The 17954-nt window shown below is 42.7% G+C and overlaps 1 protein-coding gene across 2 annotated transcripts in view; it reads right to left on the bottom strand.

Annotated features, from left to right (window-relative positions):
* Positions 1–17910, bottom strand: part of phlpp2 (PH domain and leucine rich repeat protein phosphatase 2) — a 37468-nt gene extending 19558 nt beyond the window's left edge. For both annotated transcript variants that reach the window (XR_008831410.1, XM_056412608.1), the window contains exons 1-4: positions 17628–17910; positions 14742–15022; positions 10566–10699; positions 720–910 (exon numbers count right to left, since the gene is read on the bottom strand). Coding sequence is in view for 1 of the 2 variants with exons in the window: in XM_056412608.1 (XP_056268583.1) it covers positions 720–910; positions 10566–10699; positions 14742–15022; positions 17628–17831 (810 nt within the window). In the remaining variant the exon portion in view is untranslated. The remainder of the gene's footprint in view (positions 1–719; positions 911–10565; positions 10700–14741; positions 15023–17627) is intronic.
* Between the last annotated feature and the right edge of the window lie 44 nt (positions 17911–17954).

Below are 17954 nucleotides of genomic sequence, written 5' to 3'. Positions count from 1 at the left end.
ATCTGTGTGAGCTGGAGAAGGAGGACAATGTGTTGACAGATTCATAACTGATTGATTGTGACAACTGAGGTTTACCACCAGATATCTCATCAGCACATCAATGGAAGCGGCACATTATTTATATTATAATGTCCTTATTATGTAAAAATGTCCTCTTTTGACAGTTGTTACAAAGTGAGAGGAAATAGGGGAAGGGAGAAGGTCCTTGTCTGAGTTGCAGCTACATAGCATGTCGACCCTGCTTTGGGGATGTTTATAGATTTTACTGCATGTTATGAGGGGTTGCCAATTGGAATAACAAGCGTTCTATGAAATATCACAGGTTCGGACAAGTGGTTCAAAAAGTGACAAAGCAGTATTGTGAGTAAGTTAATAATAATTAATTAATTTGTATGCAATAGTCCACTCTCTGTCTCTCTCTTAAACACACACACACACATTACAAGACTGCGGCGCTGAAGTCCGCTCGTCTCTGTCCTGATCTCAGACCTCAGTCCAGTTCTAGTTAGCGGCTTAGCTTGTCGGGATCGGGTCGCTACTAACACTAATATGTGTGTAGGTCGGGGGCTCTTAACGGCTCGGATGGGTGCAGATAGTAAAAAGGACTTACCTGCGCATCACTAGTATCTACAATCTGCCTGGACAGGGGGCTCAACCCAGGCCCAGTGAAAGGTTAACACCACTTCAGGTTACCAGATTTCTAAACACTGAACTCTCACCTTTCCCCCCACCAAGGGCAGGATGTGCATCTTCCCAGTCAGGCTGTCTTTGACAGAGGCCACAATTAGACAGGTGCCGCAGAGGATGACCTGCCGCTCTGCCCACTTGTGCAACTGCGACTTGCCCTTCCTGACGTTGAAGACGCCTTTCAGCAGGGTCCGCTCCTGCTGGTCTGCATTCACTGGACGCTCTGAAGGGGAAAGCCCACACCTCGGTTTAGTGTAGATCCACAGACATCGACCTAATGCACAAGAACCCCCAGGCCTCCTGTGCTTAAATCATTCAGCTAATGAATAGCAAATGTTCTGCAGTTACTCAAAGGATGAAAGCTTCCAGAAAATGAAGTCATATAGAAACTCACAGGTCAGTATATACGAGTCATCTGCTGAGCTTAACGATTCCAGGAACTGATCTTTCATCAGCATTTAGGATGGACTCTGCCCTATTATCTCATCTACTTTACATCTGGATGGATCTCACTGCATGATAATAAGTTTGATCTCATAAGTAAGGGGGAGAAAGTTTCTCTATTAAACTCCTCTAAATACATAGAAGAGTTCTGCTGTGACTGGACCCCTGACTAATGAGATACAGGTTCGGTTTGGCATAGTCCAATTTGATAAAGATTTCTTCTGTGTTCATGCTTGTCGTGTGTTATATGTGGACACACAATGCTCAGTGGGGAAAAGACAGTAAAGTAACAGCAATAGTTAGGAAGCACGGGAGCTTTGGGCCAAAGATTCACTCAGCTGACCCGGAAGACAGCTTGTTATACAGAACCATCTGAGGAGCTGTCATTGGAAACTGTGTGCACTGTGATGTTTCAAAGGAACAGTTTCCTCTCTGTGTTGTTCCACGCAAGCGCCAAAGCCACGCCCCTATGTGCCCGTAGTTCCTCACAGGAGGCTGATTGGTTCGTGCTCTGGCTTACCAGACATATAAATGCATGAAGTCTGACAGGATGGATTTTTGAAATGTGATCCTGCGATTTTCAAGTGCCAGTCAGTTTTGATCAGGTTGGATCTTGAAGACACTGGTATGGGCTGATATCAATTTTAGACCTGAACAGAAGTCGCAGCCATAGCACCTCAAGGAGAGATGCAGAAAACGGCCCGGGGCAGAACTCTATCCAATAGTATCTCAATTTACCTCTGCTATTAGGGATCTACATTCTTCTCATTTTCCTCTTTCAAATATTTTCAAAATTGGACCTGTGAAATCAACACGCCAGTCAATACATCAGTCCTAAAGTGCAGGTAAATTGTCACGCTGTCCTGTAAATGTTGCATGAATAATGTATCTATCTCTTCCCCCTTTCTCTCCCTCACTCTTTGCAAGCAGAAGCATCAGACATATCGATGAATGAGTCAGGGTTTTGTCACATTAAATGTCACTCGTTTCAATTAAATTATGCTTGCACAGCAGGCAGCTTGAGCTGGCCGGTGCTTGAGCACATCAGGCGGCGGTGCTGTTGCCTCTGCCAGCATCAAGTACATTCAGGTTAATGACAGGTCACATAAGAACAGAGGAGACAGTCCCTCAGCCTCTTGTCCTCTGTTACATCTTCCCCAAACCAACCTATGCTGCCTCCCACTCAAGAGGCTCTCATTGGCAACCTGCTCCCTCTCCCTCGTTCTGTCAGACTCTGTGTTCCTCTCCAACTTCCCTTTCAGGGCATCCAAATGAAATGAAAGGCTGCTCGTGTTTCTTTTTGCCAGTGAAATTCAATTCAATTCAATTCAGTTTATTTGTATAGCCCAATTTCACAAATTACAAATTTGTCTCGGAGTGCTTTACAATCTGTACACATAGACATCCCTGCCCCAAAACCTCACATCGGACCAGGAAAAACTCCCAAATAACCCTTCAGGGGGAAAAAAAGGGAAGAAACCTGGAGGAGAGCAACAGAGGAGGATCCCTCTCCTAGGATGGACAGATGCAATAGATGTAATGTGTACAGAAGGACAGATTTAGAGTTAAAATACATTCAATGAATATGACAGAGTGTATGAATAGTTCATAGTAGGCATATTCCACGATGGAGACCTCCACGATCCATCAGGCAGATGGCGGTGGGGAGGAGGCGGAGTCTCAACAGGACAGTGGCGTAGTCATGAGCAGGAATTCCACGACCCAGACGATCCATCAGGCAGATAGGATCTATGCCGTCTCATAGGGTCCGATGACCCCATGAGACGTAAAGTCAAAAGGACTTCGGGAGAAAGCAGAGTTAGTAACGTGTGATTGAGAGATGAAAATTCATCCTTAAGGAGAGAAAAAGAGGAGATAGGTACTCAGTGCATCCTAACGTCCCCGGCAGCTATAAGCCTATAGCAGCATATCAAGGGGCTGGACCAGGGCAAACCTGATTCAGCCCTAACTATAAGCTCTGTCAAAGAGGAAGGTCTTAAGTCTACTCTTAAACGAGGTGACTGTGTCTGCCTCCCGGACTGAAATTGGAAGCTGGTTCCATAAAGAGGAGCTTGATAACTAAAGGCTCTGGCTCCCATTCTACTTTTAAGACTCTAGGAACTACAAGTAGTCCGCATTTAGTGAGCGTAGCTCTCTAGTGGGGCAATATGGTACGACAAGCTCCTTAAGATATGATGGAGCATCACCAATCAAGGCTTTGTAGGTTAAGAGAAGAATTTTAAAAGTGATTCTTGATTTTACTGGGAGCCAGTGCAGAGCAGCTAGTGCAGGAGTGATGTGATCTCTTTTCTTAGTTTTAGTGAGAACACGAGCTGCAGCATTCTGGATCAACTGGAGGACCTAAGAGATTTATTAGAGCAGCCTGCTAATAAGGAGTTGCAGTAATCCAGTCTCGAAAGTAACGAAACGTGAACCAATTTTCTGCATCTTTTGAGACAAGATGTGCCTGATTTTGAAATATTACGTAGATGAAAGAATGCAGTCCTTGAGATTTGCTTTACGTGGGAGTTAAAGGACAAGTCGATCAAAGATAACGCCAAGATTCTTTACAGTGGTGTTGGATGCCAGGGCAATGCCGTCTACAGAATCCACATCACCAGATAATTGATCTCTGAGGTGCTCAGGGCCGATTAAAATTACTTGGTTTTGTCTGAGTTTAACATCAAGAAGTTGCAGGTCATCCATGTTTTTATGTCTTTAAGACATGCTTGAATTTTACAGAGTTGGTTGCTCTCCTCTGGTTTTATCGATAAATATAGTTGAGTGTCATCTGCATAACAATGAAAGTTTATGGAGTGTTTCCTGATAATATTGCCCAAAGGAAGCATGTATAAGGTAAATAAAATTGGTCCAAGCACAGAACCTTGTGGAACTCCGTGATTAACGTTGGTGGTTATCGAGGCGTCATCGTTTACAAATACAAACTGAGATCGATCTGATAAATAGGATTTAAACCAAATTAGTGCCGTGCCTGAAATGCCAATCGACTGCTCCAGTCTCTGTAACAGGATGTCATGGTCAATGGTGTCGAATGCAGCACTAAGGTCTAACAAGACCAGGACAGAGAGGAGTCCTTTATCTGCTGCCATTAAGAGGTCATTTGTAATTTTCACCAGTGCCGTCTCGGTGCTGTGGTGTTTTCTAAATCCTGATTGAAATTTCTCAAATAAACTATTATGATGTAGAAAGTCGCACAACTGATTTGCGACCACTTTCTCAAGGATCTTGGAGAGGAAGGGGAGGTTAGAGATCGGTCTGTAGTTAGCCAATACCTCTGGATCCAGAGTGGGCTTCTTCAGGAGAGGTTTAATAACAGCCACCTTGAAGGAGTGTGGTACGTGGCCTGTTAGCAGAGACACATTGATAATATCTAATAGAGAGCCGCCAATTAAAGGCAAAACGTCTTTAAGCAGCCTCGTCGGGATGGGGTCCAAGAGACAGGTAGACGTGTTCGAAGTAGAAACCGTTGAAAATAATTGGTCACGGTTGATAGGAGAAAAACCCGATGAACAAGCGAAGTGATTCTGACAACAAATTGGCGGGCACGCAGATCAATAGCAGTGACTGATCCTTGGGGTGTCCCCTCACTCAAAGAGAAAATAAGAGACACAATCTCACAGAGCCACTGATGGGTAGTATGGACCTACGTGAAAAGTTAAAAGGGGAAAACATCTGTAAATGAAGCACAGGCCGTAAAGTCAGCATTGAATTTGTTGGATTGTTGCTGTTCTTTACTTACTCTTTGACAGACACTGACATTGGAATGTTTACAATACTTCAAGAAAGTAAAAGAAAAAGTGTGATTTTGATATTGCTACCAAAATGTAGTAATGCATGTCCTTGGCACTCATATCGAAACATTTTATTTAAGAATGGAGACTAGGAATAACTTTGAACTGAAAATCAATGCCAGGAATCCACACAAATCCATTATCTGTGTGTCAAATACCAAAAAGTAATTACATACATAGTATTTGTAATTTGTATTTGTAACATCATAGGTTTACAGAAGGCAGCTGACCACGGAGAGAGTAAGTTATAATAAACAAAAAAAGTAATGAAGAAAAACACTCGCCCACTGCAGTGCACACATCAATAAAGTCATCATCACGCACCCACTCGCGACGAGGTTGACAAGATGCTCTCACTGGCTTCACAGCACATAACCAGAGAGAAGCACACCCGACACTTTGCTTTGTTATGCAGTCGAGGGAGCACTACCTGCAGGAGGCGAACACACAGGCTGGTCCATCTCATCAATGAACATCCAGATTCCTAAACCACCCTTAAACCAGCGAGAAGTGGTTTGGTTGAAGAATTCAAAGTGTCCCACAATTTGAACACAAGTAATATCCACGAGCTATAATCTTCTGTACTGTCATCTTTCTTTAAAATGCCACTACGCTTTGAGGGATTTGTCTGACACAGGTCATCTTGCAAAGACTGATACGAGGCAGAAATATCAAGTGCTTCTATGCAGAGCTCGATCGGCTAGGAGTTCAATCGATCGACAGAAAACACATCTGCAACTATTTCTGTGATTGATTATCATTTGAGACATTGGGACGGCGCATTTGACTTTATCCGGTGTTGAGTCTTTTAAAGCCGAAATGACGAATATTGAAAAACCAAAACTTGTTAATGAAATCATTTATTCTTGTAAGCAGAGGCACCGTTACACAGTCACTAAGAGTCTGCCCGAGGATGCACTGCAGAGTGATAATTCACACAGAGGGATAGGCACACTGCAGGAGAGAAGATGATTTGCATATAGACTTTGTAAGTCACTTCACAAATAGAAAGATAAAATACAACTAAGAATATTTCCTATTACAACTTATATAAAGCTAAGATGTTTGAGCTTGCTCCTGCGGTGCATAGATTTAGGTAACAACAACATTTGAAGTAAGCAAACTAATACCTCTATTAAATTACTTTTCTGTTAAAATTATTGGTGAGAGATACGCACATAATATGCATTAAAAAAATGATGGTATGAGCGTACAGGCATTCTTGCACTGTATGAATTGCTTTTGAACTTCCATATCAATATAACCACCCATCTGAAAAGCATTGGCCTATTTACGCAATATCAAGTCGTGGCCACAAAGAGCTAACTTTTAAAACAAGCACAGATGCTATCCCTCGAGATCCGTGCGGCTATTAGTTGCTCGGGAAACACGTATTCTCACAAAATCAAAGTCCAATCTGAGTTGGTAAACCTCCATACTGTCTGCAGCAACCTCTGGCCATCAGCCAAATCAATCCCGTCCCAACAATGACGAATAATGTTGACCATTCCTCGTGGCTCCAGAGGGGCTTGGTGACATTGTCATAGATGTTGCATAACACTGTTTTTTTTGTTGCAGGGTGTTTTTGTCTATGCTCGGAGAGTATGGAGGTGCAGGGCCACAGAGAGGCCGCGCTGCCTCCACCAAACTAATCATCAACGTGTCAAGCGGTCATTGTGCCTCCTTGGTGGGGCTGCTAAACCACGGGGACGGCGTGACAAGTGACACATCAGAGTCGACTTGACGACTTCTGAATCCTCCTCTCATCTGTGTGTGGCTGCAGCCTTCACTTGCCAGCAAACTCAGTGACATCTCACTTCACATGGCACGCCACATGAACAACAAGGTCACGACGGGTCAGATTCTGCTCACTTATCACAAAAGAATACAAATGGACAGAGAAACAGATTTGAAGAGGGATATGAGGGAAGAGAGAGGTGGCAGAGGAAAGGGAGAAGAAAATGATCTGAAAGGGATATGAGAGGTATAGAGAGGTAAGAGGGGAGGTGAACTGAGGAACTAGAACTGGGTGGAGGGGGAATATGTCAAACTAAAGCCATTTGTCAAAATAGATTCTTGCAAAAGAAAAAAACTGGGCGAACTCCATGTTTTTTTTCAAGCAAAAATGCCAAATATTTGATTGGTTCCAGCCTAAAAAATATGATTTTATTTGAGAAAATGGTCGACAAAAATATCTACAAGATTATCCATGTATAATTCAGAACTGCTGTTGATTAACTGGATGCCAGTATGTACAATGTATATCAGCTCACTCAGAATAAAAGTTGGCACCACACTGACTTCAATGAACATATTCGCTCTCCTGTAAACTCTTAAGGCTTGATTCATCCTTGAAGGATGGATAATGAAATATAAATGTACCCCAGAACAAGTGAAGTGGCCATTGTTTCTATTTGATTGTCAAACACGAATGTCATTGTGCCAATGTTCCTTGGAGCTCCTGATCTTGCTCTGGTGGGTGTTTTTGAAACTATTTTAATCACATGATTTCAGAGCAACTGCCGAGCCCTCAGTTGAACAGTCCTCCCTGTATCCCACTGCTTTTTTGCCTTGCTCAAGATTGCATAGATTGCGTTAGCATTCAGTAGGGGGTCAGTGGGGGCGGAAACACAGTCGGATTTGACTCAGAAATGCAAGATTTTTTTTGGCAGGAAATTCAAATCCAACCCACCACCCAGATGCCCACTTTCGGTGGTCTGTGTTTACCTTAAGAAAAACCTCTTATTGAAACTTTGTGCAAGGAATTAAGTTCTGATATGAATTATGGAAAGCCAGCACTGTGAACAACAAAGAAAGGAGACGCACAACTGGAAACTGATTCTGAATGCAGATGACATTGAAACAGACTAACTATTTAAATAGTGGATATTTTTGGTCTTATTTTTTCTTTGTTCTGCCAGTTTCAAATGATAAATAGGAAAACCTCGGGAGAAACTGCGCTCCATCACAGAAACAGCATGTTATGAGGAGCTGTCAGGAAACAGCAGAGAGACTGCTCTTCGCAGAGCTCTGTTGCTCGGGGCAATTTGGTGGGAACCTGGATCTGAACACATTTTTCCCTTAAATCTCATTCTGATTGCTTCTCCACTTTTTGGCCAGAAAAAACAATTCCTTCTGCCTTAATACCATCAAATTAAAACGCCACTTTGGTTGGTTATCCACTGTGATAGCCTGTCTGTTCCTCCAGGACACGATTATTACTACTCAGTGATAAACCACTGGACCTCAGAGTTTCAGACATTGGGTCATTCTCCATGTCATCACAGTTTAGGATAGCCACAGTCTTCATTTAGGTTTAATTTTCCTTAGTAAATCAATAAGTGATGCGAGTTCACACTTATTTCCTTCTGCTCTGTCACCGATAATGGGCTTCATGTATACTTTGCACAACAGCTTCAGGTTTCTAATCTCAAAGAAGTAAGACAGAGATCACCCAGGAAGAGGTGAAACTGGGATCAGGGAGTCTGTGCTGCAGCTGCATGGGCCGACACAGACAACCACTGGCCCTCAGGTCTCTGCAGTGTTTTCACTAGGAACGTTTTTTATAAAGTCAGCATTTGAAAATATTTACTCCTCTGTCCATGTTTGTTTTCATCTCATCTGTGCACCGGGGGTGGGAGGGAGGTTGGAGAAGGTTGGAGAAGGTTCTAAAAAGAGGACAGTGAAGTTTAATAAATTACCTGCTGCATCGCACTTTGAAACCCTTCAGTGGCTTCAGAGAAAAAAAGGCCATAAAACAGACAAATGCACAGCACGCCAGCTAATCTACAAAACTGCTTTCAGGTTGCAAAGCAGTGATGTTGACTCTCAAAGCCTATTAAATCCAGAGCTGACACATTCAGTGTTCCACATCAGGTAGTTCTGTATTGTCTGTAGTCTTTACTGATGGACCACAGTCACCTGCTTAGTTAGATCATTACCCCTGACAACAGCCGAGAGACAAGCAAGCACCAGGGAGAGGGATCTCAGAACAAGGCAGTTGTTGTGTGTTTCAACAATGCATCACAGCCCACCTACAATATCACTGTGGGTGGGAATGGAAAGCCAGGGTAACCCTGTGCCAGCCAGAAACGGAGAACTACTGGTGACGCTCTATGACACCAGCAACGACATCATTCAGCTCGACCAAAACAACGTGGACGTTATACTCCCAAACAGTTACTTCTCACCACTTCCCCAGTTCCAAGAGCAGAACATGGCCAACATTAAGTTTTGCACTCAGCCCTGGCAGTGCGAAAGTAGCACTCATGCCTGGCCTGTGGTCCTTTTTTCCCATGAGTCGACAAAAGGAAGCAGGAAGTCTCCAAGAGGCCTGGTTGACTCTGACCAATGTGGCCTGACTACTGATAGTAGCCAAGATCCGACCAGTTCTCATGTTGGCAAGGGGCAAACAACAGTAAAGCTTCAAATGGACGAATAGGGACTAGGAATAAGACTGAGGCCACAGTGAGTTAAAGATCTGTCAGCTCAACAAACACAAAGTAGTTGTATTAACAGGCAGACATAAAGAGAAAGTTCTATTCATTCTCCAGAGGCTATAGGTCACACTGCTGCTTCTTACCCGAGTGATGATTATCAGGACTGAATGGTGTGTTTATAAAAGACAAAGCAGGATGCCATCTTATCTTAAACTACAAAGAAGTCAAATACTTGAATTTTACACTTTTCAACTGAGCATAAAAAATGTCTCAGAAAACTCAGAATGATATCAAACATATTATGGAGCCTTTCCATGTGGAGTTTGCATGTTATCCCATCAAATACTTGCCATCACAGACAGTTTTTAAAGTCTACTCACGATAATTTCAAGTGGTTGAGATTTGTGTTTAGCTTGTATTCTTATTCAGTGCGGCAGCGCCACATTTCAGGGAAGGCTTGTGTACTTTATGTGGGAGGAATTACATGTAAGCTCTTTAGATGCGGTGCTGTTCAAAACCCAAACACGAGGAGTTCCACTGACTCAACAGAAACATTGGTCGGTATATCAGGTGAACACACATCACAGAACATCGTTTACCATTCACCTGTGATGGCAAATCCCGTAATTGCTGCAACTGTTAAGAGTATCGTTAGACCAATGCACAAACTCTAAATGGACAAGCTAGAGATTTCTGTGTTTTATGTGAGCTGTATTAAGACCCCAAGAGTCACATCCCTTCTATTACTGCATTAATATATCACACTGACACAGGGATACTTAGTCACGGTGGTCCTAAGGTCATGCTGACAGCATCAGGTGAAAGGCTGCCCACATGGGGATGGAGAATCACCGCAGTATGACGGATGGTCAGGCACTTATCATGAGGCCATGATTGGTGTGCGTTTGTCTCATCCCAGGCTATATTGAATACTAGAGACAGCTTCAGATAGACATCCCTCTCAAGGAGCCTAAAACAACTGGCTTCACTTTGTCCTTGCTGTACACACACAAATACAAGAGATGATTAAAAAAGGAGGTGATAAAAAACGTTTTGGAACATTTGACCGCCGTCGTCGTTGTTTTTAGGCCCTCTGGTCAGTTTTCCTCCTGCTAGATCCCACTGAGCAGCAGCAGATTATATGGAAGAGTGGGGATGATAGCCCCTGTGGGTCAGTACTCACCACTGTAGAAACGGATCAAACAGCTGAGGTCTGAGTTGGCTGCTTCTTGCTGCACTTGTCCAGGCTCTGTGTAGCCCATAGCTGCCAGGTAGTCGTACAGCATCTGCAGCGGACGCTCACAGGGCTCCAGCCGCCTACAGGACAAAAGAAAAGGAGAGAGGCTATCACGATGCTCGCCACAAATGAGTTACCACCAGTTGTCTTCACTTAGTATAAGGGGGTTACACACACTGAAGCGTTCACATCAAAGATAAGGTGGACCAATTCTTCATCCTTGTTAAAAACAGCAGACCAATTTTGAATGAGATAGCAGGAAACTTCCGGAGGGTTCAGGAGGTGCATAGTCCAAAGGTGTAAGTATCACAGCATATCACAGCATGCATTTTATAGCTTCGATGGCAATGATCTGTCAAGCTGAAGGTATCGCTGCCGGGGACTGAATCATTATCCCTGTGTGCTGTTTTTTGTTTTTTATTGTGGAGCCACAAACTCAACAAACCAGAAAGTGGATGAAGGCAGTTTAAAATCCCCAGATGTGATTGGTACGGCTTCATCTGCAATTTCAAGATTTCTCACACACTTGGAACAGAACCATTCAAAGTGTTTCCCTCGTAGAAAAAGGGCATTTCACACTAACTCACTTTAATCGGTACATACAGTGTTTCGATATTTTGTCATTAATACCCAAATCTATTTGTCAAAATGCAAAATTTAGTCATTTTTTCCTCTTCCTGTGCATTCCACTTAAACTGAGGAAATCATCTCGGCCCACTACCACTTTAAGGACTCTCCTCGCTGATTTCTAACAGGATCAATGTCAGCCCTGAAATCCGTACCCCTCGCCTGATTCAAGCAGCCTTTCACATAAATGCTTCCATGATGGAAGTCTTGCAAGCACGATGTGCCCTATATGACTAGCAGGATCATGTTAATTTATTTCAGACAGCTGTGGCAGCAACACCTTAAAACCTCAAAGTACGATTTACGCAGCTTCCAGTCGGTCAGCGAGAGGAGGATGACTGACAGTCCCTTTTGACCATTCACACTTACATATGCCGAATTTATTCACACATCCTCCAATCTTGGGCAATGCAGCAAGAAGCCGTTCAATCTCTTCTAATTGCGGCTGGTTCAGTCGTCCTCAGGGTGGGAGGTACACTTTGCAGCAAACTATGAAAATATGTCCCTCGATTTGCTGTAGACACACCCAGTAGCTGATGCAACATAGAGAGCTGAGGTTTACAGAAACAATGCTGAATCCATAAAGTGTTGAGACTTCTCTGGAATGTGTTTCTGTGTACAGACAGTCGTTGATTGACATTTACTTTTTACTTTTACAATCATTATTAGTTTGTGCTGGTAGCTCCCAGCATGGCCCCGCTCAACATCAACCTGAGTAGGTCTCATCAGACAAAATATCTTAAATTGGTGTGTGAATTTGATCAGGGTGTGTTTTACATCTAATTTGCTGGCATGAGATGTATCGCCTCTGCAATGATGGATCATTTAGCAAGGTCTCAGTTTCTTACCATAGAGACCGAGTGCTGAGAGAAGTTGATTATTGTTTGCAAAATAATGAGAGGAAAACATTCCCAACTGTGTAAAACTATTAACGAGCTGCTATCCTGTTAAAATCAATAATCCGGCCATAATGGAGCAACGCTTCCAATAAACAATCCATAACACACTTTTTGTGGGTAGACTAAATGGCCACTACAGTCAAGCCCAAGTCTTTGTCATGTTCGATTTTCATAATGTATATGAAAACTAATCTTAGTGACAGAGCAATATATATAAACCACAATCGTGTAGTTATTAAAGGTCAAAGATTTAAACTCAAAGCGAATACAAGATAATATGATCAAAAACATCCTCCAGCAGCATTTTTTTATTGAACACGTTCACAATGCCTCATGTTTTCCAACCCCTCCTCCTGGCCAACAGGCCTTTCAGCCAGCTTCTACCCTTCACCCACAAGATAATGACCCTGCATCACTTATTTTGGCCGTGCTCACAGGGGTCATCCAACCTGACTCCTGTGGCCGGTGCTGTGTCTGGATCCTGCGGAAGTTCTCTCCTCACTTCCAGACCAATCTCAGGGGTATTCTTGAATTGCAATTGGTCTGGGCCCTCGGCGTGCAGAGTGTAGATACAAGCACATGAGATGAGATTTCTCTGCAGGACGGCTGGCCTCACTTTACATTTCAGAGTGAGGAGCTCAGTGAATTGGGAGGCCCATGGTATCACGCCACTAACTCTTCTGAGAGAAGTCAGTTGAGATGTCTGGGAGCCTCCCTTTGGAAGTGTTCTGGCCATGACAAAACTGGGAGGAAACGCCGGGCATACCCACAACATGTCGGAGGGATTACATATATCATCTGTCATGGGAGCACTTAGGGTCCCCAAAGAAGAGCCTGTTGCTGGGAAAGATATCACTGGACTGCTCTGCTCACCTTGTTGGCGCTGTGACCCTGACCAGGAGTGGCTAACAATTGGATGAATGAAAGGATTAATGTCCTCAATCATCTCCATTGTCTCAATATATTTATCTTAAAAGGGAGGTTGTCCCACTCAAAATACAATTTTCCCTGAGCAGGAAAAAGAAACCAGACCATATATTCGTGTAAGTCGCACATTACTACAAGCTATAAAAAGAAAATCACAAAAAAAAAGCTTCCTATCATGTCCTTCCTAACAAACCTTTAATCAGTGCTTGTGTCAGTGCCGTCATCAGCTTTGTATGGTGCAGATGTTTGTTTATAAATCTATTATTAATCACAGTTATAACAACTATTACACATAGAACATTTATCTATATAGATTTTATGAAAATAATAGGACTAGACGCCCCTTTTGTCAAACAAAATGTATTTTCGATGGCGATACACACTTTTACCATGCCCACAGCCTTTAATAATCATAGGCGTAATGAAGCTTGTTTATATGCTGTGAGCTGATCACACCAAAGGCTACCAGCTTGTTAAGTGATTAATGACCTTCAACCATGGCAGTCTTCAAGCTATTAATACTACAAGCACACTATTTTAAAATGATCCACTATAAATGCACCTTCTCACAATTTTGCTGGTACTTCGATTTAAAATATTTGTTTTGGTATCCGTCTCAATATTCCACATCATTAACAAATACCTGACCCTCAAGGCTCACATAGAATATGCCATAAGCCATTGTAACTTCAGCCATAGTTACGCTATTTCTTATTTTAGACTGTTTTCTAATATCTTCACAAAGGCTTTCCCAGGAAAGCAAAGGAGGAATGGCCCAGATTCCTTCCTGGTCACAGATCAGTGAACCAGCTTTTTATCTTTCACAGATAATCAAAGGGTCATTTGCTATTTCTGTCTTCATATGGCTTGTGGAGCTGAAAGAGGCGTAGAGTCATGTTTCCTGAGGGTATCCTGAGCGAGGTGCTGTGGGAGTATGGGATGTTAGAGGAGCTGCAGCAGGTCCTCAGTGCTGTGTTCACCTTCTTTGCTTTAAGTCAAGCTTCATTAAGGTGACATTCTGTTTGGGGTTCTCATGGGCAGGATATCAAGCAAAAGCCCTGGTGTAGTTTCTTTGTGTCAGATAAATAAGGAAGAGCTGTGGACATTTATGTAAAATGTACATTGCTTCTAAATAGCATTAATTTGTTTACCATTTAAGCTCTGTTTTGTGCAATAGATGGAGGAGATGTGCTTCCATTTTAACTTAAGCAGCTGTCTAAACCCGTTGTACAACATATCATGTTTATATTGCACTATATTCGTGTAACTGCAACCCAAAGCATCTTTTCATGCTTCAAGTCAGTTTGTATTTCTTATTTTTTTCTTTTAATTTCCACATTAGTACATGATTATGCATGAAGCTGTGAGCAGTCAGATGCTTCAGAGAGCACCGCAGCAATGTATTGAATAGATCCAATGAAGACACTGATGAAGGACTGCAGATGTTGGATGCATGCAGAGTAACAGAGGCAGGCTGAAACCACTAAATCCCTGTTGCTCTGAAATGGCCACAGGGTTTTTGGAATGGTCCAATGAAGGAAGGCAGGATCCTTCAAACTACAGTTGGTCTCTAGCAAGCTATTCTAACATTTGTTGTATATTTTTGCCAAATGGCTAAAATCATTACGTACAATTTTACTTTGACGATTTAACTTGGTGTGTATTTTACCTGACTAGATCTCCATGCAACTGAACATAGAGTCCCTGTCCATCCCTCTGAGCACACAGTTCCTCCACTGTGGTACTTGTGGAGCAGAGCACCAACTGCAGGTCTGTCTGCGGGGTGGAGGAGGCCTGTGGACCAGAGGCAGGTATCTGGGGGTCCGCTGTGCCCCCATACAGACACACACAGCCCCGCTGGGTGTCCCCCTTTAGCCAGTCCCGCTCTCTTGATCCAAATCTGGTCTTTCTCGTCACACAGCCACGACTACCATTCCGCTTCATGTTGCGCTGATGACATAAAAAGAGTCATTTTAACACACAGATTGACATCATATACGTATCAGCATGTTTGACAGCCATGGGCTGCCTAAAGAGCTTGACGTTGGTCCAAAGTGTACTGCTGACCCTCGCTGAAGTGCTATGGTCTTACTCAACTCTGTTGGTTGTTTCTAATTGGAAAATCTCAACAATCTAAAGTGTGTTTTTAGAGCTTTTAGGATCTGTACCGGAACATACAATTTTTTATCAAACTCGAAATGGGACAAACGGGAAACACGCTGAAACAGGTTAAGTGTCCACAAAGCTGAAACAGTCATTTACACCAGATAGAGGTTGTTTCACACAAATAGAAGAATGATAACGATGGAGACAGACTGCTTAACTTCAGCCTCAGAGGGACAGATGTTATCCTAATTTTATGGACTATATTTATTTTCTGCTGTTAATGAAGAGGTCAACTAAATGTGTTCAATTTGTATTACCGTGTTCAGTAGACTTTCTGATATTCAATAAGATGGTCTGAGAGACACAGTGATGCCGCTGCACACCTTCCTATCTGTGGACAACTGAAATGAGAACTGTGCTGATGGATTGATGGTGACACTGCTGAAAATTTGTGCAGTTTGTAATCAATGTTTTATCATGAATATTCTGGTCTCAACAAGTTTGTAGTCTTTCTACAGAACATACTTGCACTTGTTATCCTTTGTAGACTCAACTCTACTGAACTTTACATCTCCCGAGCATCGGTCTGTTCATTCGATTTCCTTTCTGGCTGAGAATGGAGCCGGATGTGCAATAGTCTGATGTGTTTCCAACTAATGTTGTGCTAATATGTTAAAATGGTAGTAACATCAACTGCTCTTGAAAGACAAACATTCACAAGCACAATAAAGGAATACATCACATCACTAGAGGTAAAGACATCGTATCACTTCTGACTGCACATACACACACACATACACTACACTCTACAGTTTGTCAAGGACGCACCTTGACTCCACATCTATTCAGAGGATTCATATTAACGCACAAGTCTTGAGAGCATCCAGTTTGTTGACATACAGGTGTCATCAATATTGTTTAAATTGTTGCCAAATTCAGTTTTGATATTTAGGAAACATTTCAGAAATGTGCTGCTGTGTGAAGGAAGAGTACCTTAAAATAAATCAAAGGGCCTCAATGGAAAATGTTGAAAACAAGAGTCGTTCAGTGAGTGAAGGAAAAGTCTGCTGGACCACTGGTTATAGTGGCTGCATCCCAATACTGTACTGGAGAGCTGAGCCACAGAGCGAGAGTTTTCAAAGATCAACCACACCGCCAAAACACACACACACACACACCCATAATGATGCAACTTATAATATAACTGCATATTGTTTTCATTTTTCAATCATATTGAAAAACTCGAGTTATTTCTCCAAGCTATAACAACAACACAAGTTCAGACACATCAACCGACTGCATGGACACTTCTACTCTGAAGATGCAGTAAGTAATAATAATAATAATTTAGACTTCTATAGTGCTTTTCTAGGTACACAAAGACGCTTAAGTTGCAACCAATGATGACATCTCTGTTAACATTATGATTAGATTTGTGTAACTTTGATTACTATCAAAACAGGAAGGAATGTAACGAGTGAAAGCAGCTAGTTTAGATTCCACACCTGTTGAAAAACCTCTGACCCTGGTGAAAGTAAGCTGCCAGGAGAGGACATGTCGGAGCATGATCAGAAATAAGTAGATGAATATACTGTACATTTGCCAATGAATTATTAATGACCTGGTTCAGTTTTACAGTTCGTCCCTTCAGGAAATAAACTATCTTCTGCTTCCGCAAACCAAACATGGCCAAACTTTAGCAAAGAACCGGCAGGCAGGTTTTGGATGTGGCTCCTGATGTAATTAACAGGGTAAACACAACTTAATTATCTATTTTGATGTTGATGTGAACAGGCATGAAACAAAGACATAAGCATTGGTCCCTTAAATTGACTGGATTTTGGGTGAATGGTTTTCACATGTTTGTGAGCATAAATCACAACGCTTAATCAAATCCGAACAAAAATCTACATTTTGCATATGATATTATACACTAATTAACAAGGTGACCTCTTTCATTTTCATGATTTAAAATACAATAACTGCATACACATGCATTGTAAAGCACAGCTGATATTATTTGTGTGTGTTTGTTGTTGTCTTGTGAGCAGCTACTTCAGGGAACTATCATTACACATCATGTGTCTTGGACCTAAAATGTCAAAAAAGAACTGTTCAGCAGTGGGCCTTCCTATAAAGGCTCTAAAAGCCTACATAGTGTGTGTGTGTGTGTGTGTGTGTGTGTGTGTGTGTGTGTGTGTGTGTGTGTGTGTTAATTGGCTCTGGTACATTCCTCACTGAGTGGCATTCATCCACAGATCAATCATCAACCCGAGAACATCAATCACTGGATATCACAGCCATTACATAATATTACGAGGCTGCGTTTTCACTCTCATGCACTTTGCCCTGCTTGAATCACGAACTGCAACGCAAGAAAGCCCTTGACATGTAACACAATACAGAGCTATGTGTCGAGCACTGGTTGAATCCCCTTGGAATGACTTGCCTTTAGCACTCGGATCCCCGTCGCAGCATGAGAGCCGGAACCACTGCGGCTGCCGCGACCTGCAGTCGGATTCAGCCCCGCTTGGTGTGCCGCCGTGTCCGGCTGCCTGTCTGTGCAAGCCCCGTTATCTCCGACATCACCTCCTTTCGTTTGGGTGCTTGTCGCCACCACCGCTGCGTTATTATCCTCGTCCTCCATCGCCATGTATGATCGCTGTTAACCGCGACGAGAACCAAGAAGTGTCGTCCCGGTGCGCGACTGGCAAATTCCCACAGAGAGGAGAAAATTCATCCCGTGTCGGTGCAGCGACGCCATATCCAGACTGAA

This window comes from Pseudoliparis swirei, chromosome 4, assembly GCF_029220125.1.
Source record: "Pseudoliparis swirei isolate HS2019 ecotype Mariana Trench chromosome 4, NWPU_hadal_v1, whole genome shotgun sequence".
NCBI classification, from domain to species: domain Eukaryota; kingdom Metazoa; phylum Chordata; class Actinopteri; order Perciformes; family Liparidae; genus Pseudoliparis; species Pseudoliparis swirei.
Note: the sequence above shows the minus strand (reverse complement) of the source record. Positions and strands in the feature narration are given on the sequence as shown.